At 38.9% G+C, this 16,562-nt stretch overlaps 1 protein-coding gene across 2 annotated transcripts in view; it reads left to right on the top strand.

Annotated features, from left to right (window-relative positions):
• The first annotated feature begins 6 nt into the window (after nucleotides 1–6).
• Nucleotides 7–16,562, top strand: part of MSH3 (mutS homolog 3) — a 62,655-nt gene continuing 46,099 nt past the window's right edge. Inside the window, exons 1-8 of one of the 2 annotated variants that reach the window (XM_060280217.1) lie at nucleotides 7–303; nucleotides 3,258–3,381; nucleotides 5,678–5,890; nucleotides 7,473–7,681; nucleotides 8,475–8,591; nucleotides 9,719–9,836; nucleotides 10,774–10,919; nucleotides 11,049–11,215. In XM_060280217.1, coding sequence (XP_060136200.1) covers nucleotides 157–303; nucleotides 3,258–3,381; nucleotides 5,678–5,890; nucleotides 7,473–7,681; nucleotides 8,475–8,591; nucleotides 9,719–9,836; nucleotides 10,774–10,919; nucleotides 11,049–11,215 — 1,241 coding nt within the window. In that variant the 5' untranslated portion in view covers nucleotides 7–156. Of the gene's footprint in view, nucleotides 304–3,257; nucleotides 3,382–5,677; nucleotides 5,891–7,472; nucleotides 7,682–8,474; nucleotides 8,592–9,718; nucleotides 9,837–9,899; nucleotides 10,920–11,048; nucleotides 11,216–16,562 lie in introns of those variants that run through there. The other variant, XR_004691562.2, reaches the window with a different exon arrangement.

The following is a 16,562-nucleotide window of genomic DNA, read 5'->3' as shown; positions in this document are numbered from 1 at the left end:
AGCGCCCCCCCCCTCCTGTGACGAAATCCAACGTATTCCGCCCCCTTCTATAATCTCCACAATAGGCTTTTTGGCGCGGGAGAGGGGCGGGGCCGAGGAACGGCGCGAGGCCGGTCGCGTGGCTCCGAACGGCAACTGCTCAGTCTCGAGCCCGGGATGCCGCGGGGGCGAAGCAGGCCCGGCCCAAGCGGAGGGGCCCGCGGGCAGCCGGTGCTAAGCAAGTTCTTCCAGGCGGCGGGATCCCTCCGGGCAACAGCTTCCTCCTCCGCTGCTGCTGCTGCCGCCGCCTCTGCCGCTGAAGAGGTGCGCGCCTTGACTGTGGTGGGATGGGAAGCGGGTTTGGAAGCGGGTGGCGGTATTTGGGTGCCTGAGCCTGACATGACGTAAAACCTCCTCGAAGCACGTGTCTTTTCTTCGGCTGCTCCTCCATCCCCGCCTTCTAATCTTTCAATCCTACAGGCAGCCGCAGTTCGAGCAGGGGCCTCTTCAGTACTTCCAGAACTAGGGTTCCCTCTCAGCCTTGTTCTTTGGGCAGCGCTTGGTTCTCTAAGGTGCTCTGCATTCATGCCCTTGGTGTAGACTTGTAGGCTGATGCAGCTTGACTTGCTCAGAGGGCAGCTAGAAAAAATTCACTGAATGTATTGAAAAGAGTTGCTCGTTTTCCTCGACAACTTGTTAAAGGTTGATGCATTTGTATGCCCCCCCATATAAAATACAGTAGAGTAAATGGTGGTGTTATGATTACTTTGTATCCCCTCAGCTCTGTGCTCTGTATGGGGGAACCGCGCTGGTTGGGAGCATGTACTGTAGTAATGAAATTTATTGGTTGAAAGATTCAGGGCAGACACAGCAAACGGATTAAACAAACTCAACAGTTGCATTGAATACTTTTAGCCACGATTGTTAAAAGAAACCTCCAGGTTCAGAGGCAGTATGCTACTGAATACTAGGGAGCAAAAGATGGAATGTGCCTTCAAGCCCTGTTTGTGGTCTTGCCAGAAGCAGCTAGTTGAGGCTGCTAAATGTAACTTTGATTTGATCAATTAGGGCTGTTATGTTCCATTAAGGAACTCATAGAGGAAGAAATCCTTCTTTTCTGGTAGCTAATAAGTTATGTGTATTAAGCTGTGAATATGTGTAATTGGACAAATGAACTTGATAGTGCCGCAGGGATTTGAACCCAGCTGTTTTGTTCTGATGCAAAACAGGGAGTGTAGGTTGACATCACACTTTTTAGCCCTGTGACTGTTTGAGTCTGGAATACCCAATGTGCCCTGCAGTTACTGTAGAATCATATAATTGCAGAGTCGGAAGGGACGCAGAGGGTCATCAAGTCCACCTCCTGCAATGCAGAAAGCATCCATGACAGATGGTCATCTAACCTCTGCTTGAAAATCTCCAAGGAAGGAGAGTCTGTGGTGTGGCTACTCTCCAGTGCAGGAGAAAATTAGCTTGCTCCATCTTCCATGTGACAGCCCTTTAGATATTTGAAGATGGTTATCATATAACCTTTCAGCCTTCTCTTTTCCAGGCTAAACATACCCAACTCCCTCAACCATCCCTCAAAAGGCTTGGTTTTCATACCTTTGATCATCTTGGTCACCTGCCTCTGCACATGTTCCAGAACTGGACACAATATTCCAGGTGTGATCTGACCAAGTCAGAATAGAACAGTACTATTACTTCTCTTGATCTGGAATGAGTAGTATCCACAATTCCTGTATTTCAAGATAATTCGGAGGTCACTACATTGGCTATCTTGGGTTTATGTGATTTTGGCACATCAGGTCTCTTATTTGTAACCAGTCTCAGAGGGTTCTTGAGAATGAATACAAATGAGAAAAACTGCAAACATAAGCATGCTTGTTGAATTAAGTGAGGTTTAAATTAAAGTAAATGTGTTTTTAAGATAGGAACAACAAATTGAAACACATTTTGCACATATAAAATGCTGTAGGAATTATTGTTATATGATCCTTGTGGAATTTGAAGACATTTTTATTTCTCCAGGCCTGTGAAAGGGGACTGATATATTTAGGCACTGTAGTCTTTATAGTTGTCATTTTAGTTATTGTATTTTGTGTATGGTTTTATTTAATTTCATTTTATTACGGCATCCTGGACACTCTGAGGAGGAACGGCATGATGTATTTTGATAAAACCAATAAAAGTGAAGCTTCAGTTTACTGCTATCTGTCAGGAAGACTGCAGATGTTACTGTTCATTTAGTACATTCCTCTGGCGAGAGGGTGTAAACGTGAGTTTAAGGCTCACTCCTAATAGCATTCTGGATAGACTGTCCCATTCAAAAAAATTCTTGCTTTTTAGTGGTATGGTAAAATTAGCTTGGATTTTCATACTGTATCATTGATTTCTGTCATTTTATATGACAACGAAAGATAAAAATCTAATGATTAACATATCTTAGTTGGTAAATAACTATTGTACTGGGGCACACATTGCACTCCAAAGTTAAATAAAATGTGTAGGGTGTAATGGATTGTGTGGTTACTGCATTGAAACCTACCTAACTTTTCATTTCACTTTGTGGTCTTATCAGAGAGATTTTATTACTACATTTTATTTATATCTCCTTTTTCCCAAGATGCCCAAGAACCCCCTTTTATTCTTACAGCAACCCTGTGAGGTAGGTTAGGCTGATAAACTAATGAGCTTCATTGCTGGGTATGGATTTGAACCTTGGTCTCTTGGGTCCTAATCCAGTACTAACTGTTGCATCACCCTGTCTCTCATAACTGTGACCAGGCTTTTGTCTCAATTATTGACATTTGGGGGTGAGGGCAAAAGGACTGCCAGTTATGTCCTGGCAGCTGACTATCAGATACAGCCTGCTAGACCTTGATAAACCTTGCACATTCAATTTTTAAAAGTTTTGGACTCCATTCTATCTTTTGTAAAAAAAGAAGAAGTGATGATAAAAACTTTAAAAACTTTGTTTTAAATGAAAACTAAAATCCATGACTTGTGGGAAAGACGTGTGCATCTTTCACCAGTCATGTTGTAGAGATATAATGGGTTGTAGCCAACATTAGTCATACTCAGACCTATTGAAATCAAGTTTCAGTGGACCTTCATGAGTATGACTAATGTTGGATTGATTTCAGTGGGTCTAATTTCAAATAAATACAGTAAAGAGCTCTTCATGATAGTTTGTTCTGAATCTTTGATTGTTCTCTATCTTCAAACTGATTCCAGAGTCCAAGGAGACTGAAACTATTTGAAATAACATTTTGCAGACTCATGAACCTGATGGGAAAAAGAGAAGAGTTGTTAGAAACCAAGAACATGTGGACAAATGTTCAAAACTTCTGCAGAGTAAAAGAAAAGAAGAGGTCAATAGAGTGAGTACTCTGAACACTGGTAAGTTTTCAGTAAAGTAGCTGATTATAATTAAAAGCAAGAATTACATAAAGGTAAAGGTAAAGGACCCCTGACAGTTAAGTCCAGTTGCAGACGACTGAGATTGCGGCGCTCATCTCACTTTACAGGCCGAGGGAGCCGGCGTTTGTCTGCAGACAGTTTTTCCGGGTCATGTGGCCAGCATGACTAAGCCACTTCTGGCGCAACAGAACACTGAAACCAGAGCAGTGCACAGAAACACCATTTACCTTCCCGCTGGAGTGGTACCTGTTTATCTACTTGCACTTTTTTGGTGTGCTTTCAAACTGCTAGGTTGGCAGGAGCTGGGACCGAGCAATGGGAGCTCACCCCGTTGCGGGGATTTGAACTGCCGACCTTCTGATTGGCAAGCCCAAGACGCTCAGTGTTTTAGACCACAGTGCCACCCGTGTTCCTTTTTTAATTTTTTAAGAATTACTGTAAATAGTGACACATTAAAAGCTATTTGAGTGGGATCAGGGACTGAGCTTTTATGTCTTATTCAAGACTACTGAGGCTCTTCCATTCTGTTTGAGCCTTTGTTCCTCATCAAGTAACTGGTGCAGAAGCTAAGGCAGGGTGGGTGGCTGGGAACATCTGGAGCTTTAACCACTTCTCCCACTGGGCAATTTAGGAGCAGTACAGGATTAAGTTGCACTGTTAGACTATGTTCTCTTTTAGGGAGAGGAGATCCCCCTAAATGGCAAATTTATTTATTTGTTTAGGAGTCTTAATACCCTTCCTACCCACCAAAGTTCTCAAGTTGTGTGTGTTTTGTCAAATTCTAGTGAGATCATTGTCAAAAGTGGAAGTACTTACGGCAACTATCTGTTTGCAAGGATCACCCTGATGTGCATAAATATGTGCACACGTTCCGCTTCATGTGAGCATATACATGATTAAATGCTTGATTTTCATTTATTTATTTGTGTTATCTATGTCCCATACCTTCAACATCATTTTACAGTTGGCACCTTGGGAACATAAACAAAAGAGTATAATCTAGTAATAAATAAAGCACACAGACTAACATAACAAATGAAAAACAATAGACTGTTCATTAAGATAGTTAAACTGCTTTAAGTTTGAAAATGCCAACATTAGCAGTTCTTAAAAGCCTGGGAAAACCAATGGTTGCTGCCTTGTACCTACGGTAATTGATAATAGCAAGGACTCCATGTGGCCTTTGAGGACAACATTCTAGAGGCAAAGATGCAGCACAGAAATCTCTCCCCCCACACGTTTTTTACCTGCTGTACTTCAGACAGCAGGTTTTTAGATACAGTCATACCTCATGTTGCATCTGCTTCAGGTTATGTCTTTTCAAGTTGTGTCCTGCAGCAACCCAGAAGTACCGGAATGGTTACTTCCGGGTTTTGCCACTTGAGCATGCCGCTTGAGCTCTCCGGCAGAAACTCAGACTCAGACTCTCAGACTCAAAACCAAAACTGAACTCTGAACAAAGGAAATTGCACGTATCACTTGTGGGCAGACACCCAGAGAATCAGAACGCCTCCAGAGTGTTTTAACTCTGTTCACCAGAATCCCAACAAGGCAGTTCCACGCAGTGGGGGGATAGAGAAGAGGACCTTGGATGATGGAGGGTGGTGGAACCAGAGAACCAAAGATCACAGACAGGAGTGAATTAAAATATTAGAATGTAGAGAGATGGGATAGCAAAGAGGACGTTGAAAGTAAGGGCAAGAAGCTTTTGCTAGATCTGGGAGCAGACAGGAAGCCAGCATAGATATTTAAGGAGTGATGTCATGTGTGCAGAGTGACTGGAGAGCTGATTTTGTCAGCAGATTGCTGGATAGACATGGGACGAAGGTGAGGTAATTGAAGACCAAGAGTATATTGCAGAAGCCTAGGCAACAAATGACCAGGACATAGACCAATGCCTTTGCTGAGTGGGGCAGAGGAATCATAGAATTGTAGAGTTGGAAGGGACTGTGAGGGCCATCTAGTCCAACCTTCTCTAATGCAGGAAGGACCATATTCTTGCAGTGTTATAAAGGACCATGTATTAGCAATGCTGTAAAGGGAGAAGTGATGCAGCTTCACTGCAGACTGAATATGGAGAACAAGTAAGAGAGAGGAGCCACAGATAATGCCATCTTGTGTGCCTTTTAAACACAGTGGATGGTAATACAGTCCTTAGATAAGGAAAACCTATGTGGGGAAGAAGACTTGAGAGGGAATATAAGAAATTTGACCTTGGGCATGTTGAGTTTAAGGTGAAAATCGTTTGTTTGTTTGTTTATATTTCCTGACAAAGGAGAGCCAAACAAATCTACCAGTTCCCAAATATGTTCAGAAACCTTAGATAAACTGCGAAAGTTCTCTTTCAATTCGGAGCGTCCAAGAAAAAGAATTCATTCAGAGGCTCTTCATGGAAGTCACTCTGTGGATTTAAGCAAGTACCAGCATTCTATGGTTGGAAACAATGGTATAAGTGGCTCTCAACATTCTCATGACATTAACAAGGCAAGTATCCCCACCCTGCCCCACAGTACCTTTACATTCAGTTATTTAAAATATGTTATTTGTGTGTTTCTTCATGGATTTGGCCACCAGCCCTTCCAAATGCAAGCAGAGGTGAATACTGGCAGCATAATATTTCTAAATCTGGAGACAGGTTGTTCTTTGTTTCAAGTTAGAGGTCAGCAGAAAATATTGAATGGGATGAGACTGGTCACAATACAGAGGAGTCGGAGAGAGAGAGAGAGAGAGAGAGAGAGAGTTTTGTTTCAACATTCACTCACTTGATCTCAAATTGCTTTTAAGTTCTCCATTTAAAAATATGGGTATGATGGATTAATAAGGAAAATTGCTGATAAAAAACCTGTGTGTGTGATTTTACATTAACTTTCCTGTTAATTGATTCTGTGGCTGATGGTTCACTAGAGAAGACAATGAGCTGAAAGCCAGTTATTAATGAAGACATTTAAAAGTACATGGCTAGTGGAAAGATAATGCCCTTGTATATTTATCACAATTTAGTAATGTGCCAAAAAGCATTATTATAAATCATATAATTGTTAATCATAAAGGTATGTGGTGATTTTCAAATTCAGTATATGTGGTTGTTAATCCTTCTTGATAGCGGCAGAGTTTCCTTGAAAACAAAGCGAAGGGTAGGCAACCTTTTTCAACCCAGGGGCCATATTTCTTATTGGACAACCTTCTGAGGTCCACGTGCCAGTTATGCAAGGGCATAATAAAGCCATATTAAAACATTTAAAGAAATTGCGGAATATGACTGGTGAGGCAAATAGCTTAGGGAGAAGGGATGTGGCCTAGGGAGAATCGTGAGGACCAGACAGAGGAACCTACAAAGCCACATTCAGGCTCTGGGCCTAAAGTTTTCCACCCCTAGATTAAGCCATTAGTTTTCCAGATTTATAGATTCAGACTGGTAATGTATCTGTTGAATAACTGGTTTTTCTTCTGCTCCTTTATAGAACATCTAACAGACTTTGGGTTGTTCAAATATTTTTTACTTGCAACAGACCCATTAAAATTAATAAACATGACTAACTTAAGGCTATGAATTTCAGTGGGTCTGCTCTGAATAAAATTTAGCTTAATACAACCCTTTATTTTTCACTACACATCTGAAAAATTGCATATTTCAGTCCTCAGGTGATCTCTGTAAAAAACCATTTAGGGGACCAGCTTTCATAAACTGGAAAAAGAGTTTTTTGATGTACCAGCATTGAATAACAAAGATACAATATGCAAGCAATGAAGCTGGTAAAAAATGTGTTGTGGGTGAGAACATTTTGTTGAAGTATTTTGGGAATATATCTTACTGCCTTGTCAAACTTTCTATTTCTGATCTCGTGTTGGAGCCAGACTTGCCACCTTATCACTGTTTATGGCCTGGGAAGGAAGGAAGTTTTGAAGTTAAAATGTTGGGTTGGAATTCAAACTTGGGTGGAATTCTAGATTCACTTCTTATTTCTTGCTGGAAAATGTGACATCTAATGAAGTGAATCATACTGTTTTTATTAACTGTGTGTAACTGTGCCTTTCTTCATTGTTGTTTGATCTCTTCTGCTCACAGGAAGAAATGTGTCTAGATAAAAGCCAATTTTCTGCCTCTGATATGAGTTTGGAAAACACTCAATATGCAACTGATACTAGTCTAAAAAAAAGAAGCAAAAGTGTGTATACACCCCTTGAGCTCCAGTTCCTAGAAATTAAAAATAAGTATAAGGATGCTATTTTGTGTGTTGAGTGTGGTTACAAGTACAGATTTTTCGGAGAAGATGCAGAGGTAAAGGACTTCTATCAACCACATTGTTTTACAGTTATACACTGTTGCTATTACAGTGGTACCTCGGTTTAAGTACACAATTGGTTCCGGAAGTCTGTACTTAACCTGAAGCATACTTTCCCATTGAAAGTAATGGAAAGTGGATTAATCCGTTCCAGACGGGTCCGCGGAGTACTTAAACTGAAAATACTCAAACCGAAGCGTACTTAAACCGAGGTATGACTGTAACATATTGTGCATGATCTCTGTAAAGTATATGCAGAAGGTGCAATGTGAAGTCAAAAAGCATCCAAACATACTTAAACCTAATTAGGAACAGCCATGCAAATCTGTTGGAAGAGGGGGAGGTGTGACCACAGCAATTTCATGTGGATTTCAGGGGCCTGGAGGAACTCTGCTGTGCCTAATGCCATGTAAAAGGCTATTTATTGAACAGTATGTCTGTAGTCCAGATCTTTGCAAGTTAGAATGCTGGTACTTCTGCATAATCTTTTAGTTAAAAAAATCACAAAAAATTGCCTAGAACAGAATTTACAAATCATTAAATTTGATTTTAAATTTAGCATGTTTGCCTCCTCTGAGCTCATATCTCTCTAGATAAAATTTAATATTGTTAATAGCTAGTAATATGTTAACCAGGTCACATTTTTCTTTCTGTTTTTGGGAGACTTAAAAAAAAAGTTGACTTCTGTTAATTTTATGGGTAGCTGCTCATTAAATGCTAAATAGACACAAGTTCAGTGGTAACTCTAGGCTGTCATAATAAATTGCTAATAATTGTCATGTTTTATAGATTGCTGCTAAGGAGCTGAACATCTTTTGCCATAAAAATCACAACCTTATGACTGCCAGCATACCAACTCACAGATTATTTGTTCATGTTCGGCGTCTTGTAGCAAAGGGTTATAAGGTTTGGTTCTATAATAATTTATCTAATGCTTTATTTTTATCTGAGCTTATGTTTCACAACTATATAATTTCACTTTATTAGTAGAAAAGAAAAAATAGTTTCCAAAGTAATTTTCTTCGCCCATTCCATTTTTTTCTATTTCTGTTTTCTTTGTTTGTTTATTTGTGCCTGGGAGTCACAAAGCTGAACCAAAGCTGCATGCCTAGTTTTATATGTGTTCTTGAAAACATCAGTATGTGCCTCTCATTTTCATTGATTTTTTATTTTTGAACCTATGGTTGTTTGGGGCCCTTTTGTTCTCTTGCTGTTTTTGCTTTTAACATTTTTCACGGTTATGTCTTTGGTCTTGTTTGCCCTTACTTCTCTTTAATTTGATTGGCTGTAACAATCAGTGCCACATGTTTATGGATGTCTATGGCATCTTCACATAAGGTTTCCAGGCAGCTCTGGGGGATTTTCTGGCTCTATGACTTGCACTACTGTCAAAGCTCTAGCCAACCTCTGCAACATCCAAATACCTAGGGCTGTTGACACAATTGCGTCTGAGTGGCCTCTCCCATTTTGTGGAGCATGCTTGGCTTTATTAAGGCCAGGAAACAAGCTGAGAGATAGCTTGAAGGGCTTTATTTTTGTTAAATAAATCATGACCTGGTGTAATATGTCATGTGTTGTTATTCACCTGAGATTTATTTACCTAATTTTAAGATCTGGTAAGGAACAGATTATTGTTATTATGTCCTGATACGAAAAACCACAGAATTCAAAGGTGTACGCTCTTTTTCGCATGACTGTATGTGAGTTTCAGTAACTAGTTCAACTACATGATATGTCCTGATTTTGGATGGCGCATTAAAATTAAAGAATAATTCGTTCAGCTGTACTGTATAATTGTGCTGTTTTAGTAGTCTTTTCATATAGTCTTACTTTATTCCTCTTTTGATCCTTCTGCATTGAATGATGAACTGTGTTAGTTGAAAAGAGAATGAATCACTGTTCCTTCACTTAAATATGTCATATGTCTTTGTATATTGCATTTCCATACCCATCCACAATGTAAAAAAGTTAAAATTTTATGCTTATTTTACTTTCATATTATTTGTTGCTTTAGGTATTTGTTTTTCGTGCAGGTAGGAGTTATAAAACAAATGGAAACAGTTGCTTTGAAGGCTGTTGGAGAAAACAGAAGCTCTCTCTTTAGCAGACAACTAACTGCAATGTATACAAAATCTACAGTTCTTGGAGAAGATATCCTTGTAATTCATAAATCAGGTTGCATTCCAGTACTCACTCACCTGGGAAATAAGGCCCATTGAACTTAATGAAACTTGCTTTCTAGTAGACATGTATAGAATTGTGCAGTAATTCTAATACTCCCTTGGCAGTAGACAATTGATTCTATATTAATGTGCACACTATTTCTTTCTCTTTGCGCCTAAGGTTTCTTGAGTGTTCTCAAATGGCATTGCATTCAATCCACAGTGACACACATTATATAGCTCTGTGATATGGCCACTTTTGTAATACATTATTATTTATCCATCTCAAATAGACAGTCATAAAACTAGAGTGAGATAACTAAAATTATCAAAGGGGTGGGGGTTTGAAGACTTTGTGAAAAGGTTAAAACGTTTGGACCTCTTTAGTTTAAAAAAAAGACAGCCAAGGGATAGATGTTTATAAAGCAAATTGTGTGGATAGATAGGTTTTCTCTCTCTTGAACTTTTAGAATTCAGGATAACCCAATGACCTTTATTGAAGTGAAAGCCATGCGCTACAATTTTAAACTTGCTTACCTGGGAGTAACTCGCATTTAATTCAGTAGGTGTTACATGGTTAGGCTTGCACTGCTAGGCATGCTTAGAGTAGACCCACTGAAATCAGTGGACTAACTTAAGTCCCATTAATGTTAGTGCGTATGCTGTAAGCATTGACTATGCCTGGCTTCAATCCAAAAGCATGCTTCACACAGTGAACTAACTCTTAACTAACTATTGTTAAAAAAGAAGCAAAACTCTGTGTACACCCCTTGAGCTCCAGTTCCTAGAAATTAAAAATCAGTATAAGGATACTATTTTGTGTGTTGAGTGTGGTTACAAGTCCTAGTGTTTTTATTCCTCCTTGGGGTCCTGACACAACTCCGTGGGGTCTTGACACACAACTAGATTTCCTTAAGATTTTTTAAATGTGAATCCTCTGCTGATGTTCAACAATGATATGGAAGCTGAAGAAATACCATCTGATGTCTGTGATAATTATCTCCTGTGTGTGTCTGAAAGCAAGGACAGTTTAAGAAATAAGAGCCCGGAAAGTGTTGTCATAGGCATAGTGGTAAGTAACCTTGAATATTTTCTGTAGCCTTTTATACTCTTTGAGACGCATGGGCTTCTGCTTTAATAGCAGTTCAGCTCCATATGTCCAAATAAGTATTTAGTTTTTATTATCTTTACTTTCTTTTAGGCGGCTCAGCCTACTACAGGAGAAGTTATTTATGACAGTTTTCAAGATTCTGTAGGCCGTATAGAGTTGGAAAGTCTAATTTTACGCCTGCAGCCTGTTGAGATTATTCTTCCTGCAGACGTGTCAGATCAAACTGAAAAACTTATCAATACTGTGACTTCTGTAAGGTACGCTTCTATATAACAGATATATTTGATATTTTTATTTGGACACTGGTACCAGGCCTTGAGCTAGACCAAGGCAACAATGGGAAGACAATACAAAAACTTTTTATGCTTATGAAGTATATTATTGGAAGATACATTAAAGCATGCGTGCACCTGAATAATTTGTGGAGACCACTATGGGAATGCGTACACTATGAATTTGAGTCAGTTTTCTAATCTGCTATAGGCATAGGTACTAAATCTATTAAAGAATTTTAAAAGTCATTGTTTATTTTGTTCTAATAGCTGTGAATAATTTGATACTAACAGATGGTGGCCTGCTGTTTAAAAATTACGGTAGTCTGTTGCATTCCGACATGCCAGTCAATGTAGGTGTGAGATGAAATCCACTTTCCCCTGTTTTTACTTTTCCCTGGTTTTAGCAGTTAGGAGCACCCAAGCATTCACTGTTCTGTGTTTGGTAATCACTGTTTGCATCATGTTCTAACCTTAAATACCTTTTCTAAAAGAAATTAATGTTTTAAAATAATTGTTTTAAATTAAAATGTAAGAATAAATTTTGACATCTCCTTTCTGCCTTTGAGATGACTTCCATATAGATTTAGATGGGTTCCTAGAGGAGGAAGTGCAGTAGCAGAGGCAGAGCATGATGTGTGACTGTATGGGTTCACTGGATATATCTGCGTCTTTCCTTCCCCTTCAAGCATATAGTTAATGTTCAATGAATACTCATACTGTACTAATCAATGAATGAAACTGATTTTTATAATCAGTTGTCTGATGTTTATAAACTGATGGCTTCTGTTAAATTATGTTAAAGTTTTATTCAGGGGAATAACATTACAAACCTGTGTTATTTGATAAGCTCCTTACTCATAGTAGCTAGATTTTTTTCACCTCTAGTAGCCCGTAGGAAGGAGTATTAATAGACCAACTTTCAAGGCTAAATGGATGTAATTAATCAGGAATTCAAAATCAGCACCCAAATGCTTTAGTGTTTTGAACAGAAAAGTTACATAACAAACGGGTTTACCATGATAAACTCTTTGCCACTAGAGGGTCCTGTAGGGTTTCATATTCATCAATGCACTCCATAACCCTTGTTCTTTTTCTTTGGAATATTTTCTATAAGAACAATCCCTTCAAAATTAATACATTATTAAGTCACTGGTTTCAACCGAGGAAATGTAAGCATTTATTTATATACAGTAAGGATTACTAGCTTACCCTTTGAAAACTTTCCAGAATGTCTTACACAACATAATAAAAAAACACACACAGTATTATAAAAATATGCAAATAAAAGTAGTTTCAAAATAGCATACAGCTAAAGAGATAAAACTCCCATTTAAAATGCTAGTATATTACACAATTAATTAATTATTTTACACCCCACCTTTCCTCTGAGGATTCCAAGGTTATGAACATGATTACGTATACCCCACAACCAGTCTAGGAGGCAGGTTTGACTGAGAAACGGTGAATGGCTCAAGGTCACCCAATGAATTTCATGGCTGAAGAGATTTTAATACTGGTCTTCCATGTCCTAGTCTGACACTCTGTTATACCACATTGGCTCTTTGTATGCAAAGTTCCATATCTTGAGGATAAAATCATAAAATTGTACAGCTGGAAGGAACCACAAAAGTCATCTAGTTTTGGTCAAATCTTGATGTAGAACTGCTTGGAGCAATGGAAGTGGGATTACAATCAGTGGCTTATTCATGGGTCATTCTTTTGATGATATAAACATACCTTATTTTTGTGTCTGGGGCATTAACTTTCTTAGGGGGTTGCTTCCCCAGGTTATTATCCTTTGCTGATCTTCTTTTCTAACTCTGGTAACACAACTAAATGTATGATGATTCCAACTTACTCTTCCACAAGTCAACGACTAGGTTATTGTAATTAAAATGGTTAAAGTAACTTAATTATTTTTACTCTCAGTGAATCTTCTAGGTCAGATTATAAACCATAATTTTAGTGCCAGAGAAATTAACCTCCTAAACTTGCTCCTTCTAGAGAGCTACTTTCAAAAGTATTTCTTGTTTTTTTGAGAATGTGCTTCACCATACCTAGTTGGGAATAACTTCAATATGTTCTGAGTGCAAGAAGCCTACATGATTTAAAGTTAGTAGAAGGTTCTTTTGCTCAATCTAAGGTTTATCCCCTTTTTAATCCATTTCAAACTCTTTCCTCTAAATAGCCTTTCCTCTTAAGTGCTGACAGTGACTACTCTCACCGCCCTTTTTGTTACTTTTGTGTCCAAGGCCTGTCTTGCTGCAGCATATCCACGATGATTGGATGTCAGTGAATCTCAACATCAATTATTTGTCTGAGAGTCTCTTAATTTGGTTTGCATTTGCACATTCTGCTGTAACCCTGTTTGAGCCTTCAGGGCAGCCCTGTGTTAACGACAGCATTCTTTATTGCAGTGACCTGAAATTGTCTAGCTTCCTCAAGATCTGTTTTTTATACTGTAGGTACAATGCTACAGTTGACATGAGCATCAGGCCATTCAGCATGGCTACAAGCACTGCATATTAAATGTTAGGTATATGTCTTTCCTTTTGCTCTAAAATGTAGGAAATGTTCTAATGCGACTCACTTGCAGTAATTATCTGTGGTCCATGCTTGCCTGTGTAATGTTCTGCAAGTATTTAGGTATCACCCATACTCAAGCAAGGATTGACTTGCTAACAGCAGGCTGTATGTGTGTGTGAGAGAGGGAATGTATCCTGTAGGGTGGAGCATTTTCTACTATGTTTTTCCATGGAAACAACCATTGTTTTGTAAAATTAGTAAAAGTATAATGAATGCCAGTTAAATTGGGAACTTTCAAAATTGTAATTACCTTTCTTTAGCTGTCTGTCTTTTGGAAGCATGCATGTATTTCTAGTAAAAAATATATACATAGTTTAGGGGGAATTGTATATTAGAAATCAGTATATTAGCAGTTTTCAGTCCCTTCCTTTTTCTCAGGATTTTAACAGTATTATTTGTATTAGTATTATTTCTTCAATTTATTACACACTCTTCACCATCAGGTCCCAGGGTGGGTTACAACAATTAAAATTCAATAGTAAAAACAGTTGAAACATCTTGTAGTTAAAGGAATAGGTTTGGATCTGAAAACACACATTTCAGGTGTAAAAGGCTATGGAAAAGAGTTGTGTCTTCACCTTATGGTGAAAACTGTATAATGAAGGTATCATACACACATCTGTGGATATGAAATTCCATAACTTAGGAAAATGTTCTCTTCCTGGGCCCCACTCTCTGAACCTCTGAGGATGGTGGAACTGCTAAGAGGCCCCCCTCTGTTGCTTTTAACATGTGAGAGATTATGTGGACAAGGAGGTAGTCTTATGTGGGGCCTAAGTCATATAGAGTTTTAAGTCATTTGGGGCCCCAGAAGCAAATATAGTTGCTCAAAACAGGTTATATAATGAAGTGGATACTATTGAGTAGTCATTTATTAAAATATTGACAGGTGTTCCTATGAAAAAATATAGCTTTGGAGTACAAGTTACTGATTTCCTTCTAAAACCAACTATTTCAGTTCAACATCCAACTACTTTTGGCTATTGGGAAAAATTTAGAGTGGAGATATACAATGTTGTGCCCTCCCAGATGTAATGGGGGCTACAGCTCCCCTTATCCCTAACTGTTTGCCCCTCCGGCGAAAGTGGAGAGCACCATGTTAGGTACTACTGCTTTAAAGACATTGATAGTGCATGTAAAATTGATATGGCAAATATAAATGATATGGCAAATATAAATTATATGGCAAATATAAATGATAAATCTGGTCCTAATTGCTGAGAGCACTGGGAATAAAACTTTTCCAGGAAATTTGTTTTTTCATAATTTTGGGGGGAACTATATTGCTGGATATTGCTGGATAGTAACCTACCCTAAGATGTCATTATGAAGGGCAGGCAAAAAAATCTAATGAATGATATTTCAATGTGTGTATAATATACCAGTAATAGGAATAAGACAACTCAGAACATTGGGAAAACAAATTACTCTATTTTGGATCTCCCTGGTTCTTGGCATTGAAATCCTAACTTTCTGACTTAGCTTTGCACTTAACTGAATTGTTGGCCCTACAGTTTTTCTGTGTTGCAGGAGAAACTGATACCGATAACTTAAATTTCCAGTTTCTAGCAGAGATATCAAGGTAGTACTTTCTGCTTAATGTGAATTATCACTCATAGGTGGGACATTTATTTTTCTTTATTCTCTATCCCCTCCATAGTGCTTATGTGTTCTCTTTCTACTCTTATTGTCAAGACTATTTGTTTGGAGGTGACACAGCAAGCAGGGAGATAAACCGATTATTCCAGATGGTGTAAGGGCTCAGGGTTCAGTCCTATATGTAGGAGTAAATCCCAGTGAAATTGGTAGAACTTACTGCTGAATAATAATAATAATAATAATAATAATAATAATAATAATAATAAATTATTTATACCCCGCCCATCTGGCTGGGTTTCCCCAGCCACTCTGGGTGGCTTCCAACAGATAAATGAAATAAAATAATCTATTAAACATTAAAAGCCTCCCTAAAGAGGGCTGCCTTCAGATGTCTTCTAAAAATCTGGTAGCTGTTTTTCTCTTTGACATCTGATGGGAGGGCATTCCACAGGGCGGGCGCCACTACCGAGAAGGCCCTCTGCCTGGTTCCCTGCAACTTGGCTTCTTGCAACGAGGGAACCGCCAGAAGGCCCTCGGTACTGGACCTCAATGTCCGGGCATTGGGGTGGAGGTGGGGGTGGAGACGCTCCTTCAGGTATACTGGACCGAGGCCATTTAGGGCTTTAAAGGTCAGCACCAACACTTTGAACTGTGCTCGGAAATGTACTGGGAGCCAATGTAGACATTGCAGTGTAAGTATACAAATGATTGAGAAGCCAGGCCAGATGCTGTATAGGACCAGATGATACCAGTTGTCCCACACTGAGCCAGGAACAGCAGTACTACTTTTTGGCTATCTCAGGCTTTCAATCTAAAAGGTATGACACAAAAGGAAAATAAATTTGGAAGTATGAAGGGAAAAAAGCAAACTCTGGCACTGTTTCCTAGCTGTAGAGTTTGTGTAATGATCAGTGGGAATGGAAAGATTTGAAGAAGAGGAGAAGCCAAAAGTGGCTGGTCTTTCAACACAGCAGATGCGGAGTCCCTGCAGTCATATCTCTCCTTTTATGTGTCTAATGGAATGGCTGCTATTGATGACTTCTGGAGAAGAAGTCTGATGAAGCCAGTGTTTTGCAGAGCAGGTGTAGAGGCCCTGCAGTCTCATCTCTATTTTTTCTCTTGCAGCCGGATGTAGTAAACAAAG

The sequence above is a fragment of the Zootoca vivipara genome, chromosome 11 (genome assembly GCF_963506605.1).
Source record: "Zootoca vivipara chromosome 11, rZooViv1.1, whole genome shotgun sequence".
Classification (NCBI taxonomy): Eukaryota; Metazoa; Chordata; class Lepidosauria; order Squamata; family Lacertidae; genus Zootoca; species Zootoca vivipara.
Note: the sequence above shows the minus strand (reverse complement) of the source record. Positions and strands in the feature narration are given on the sequence as shown.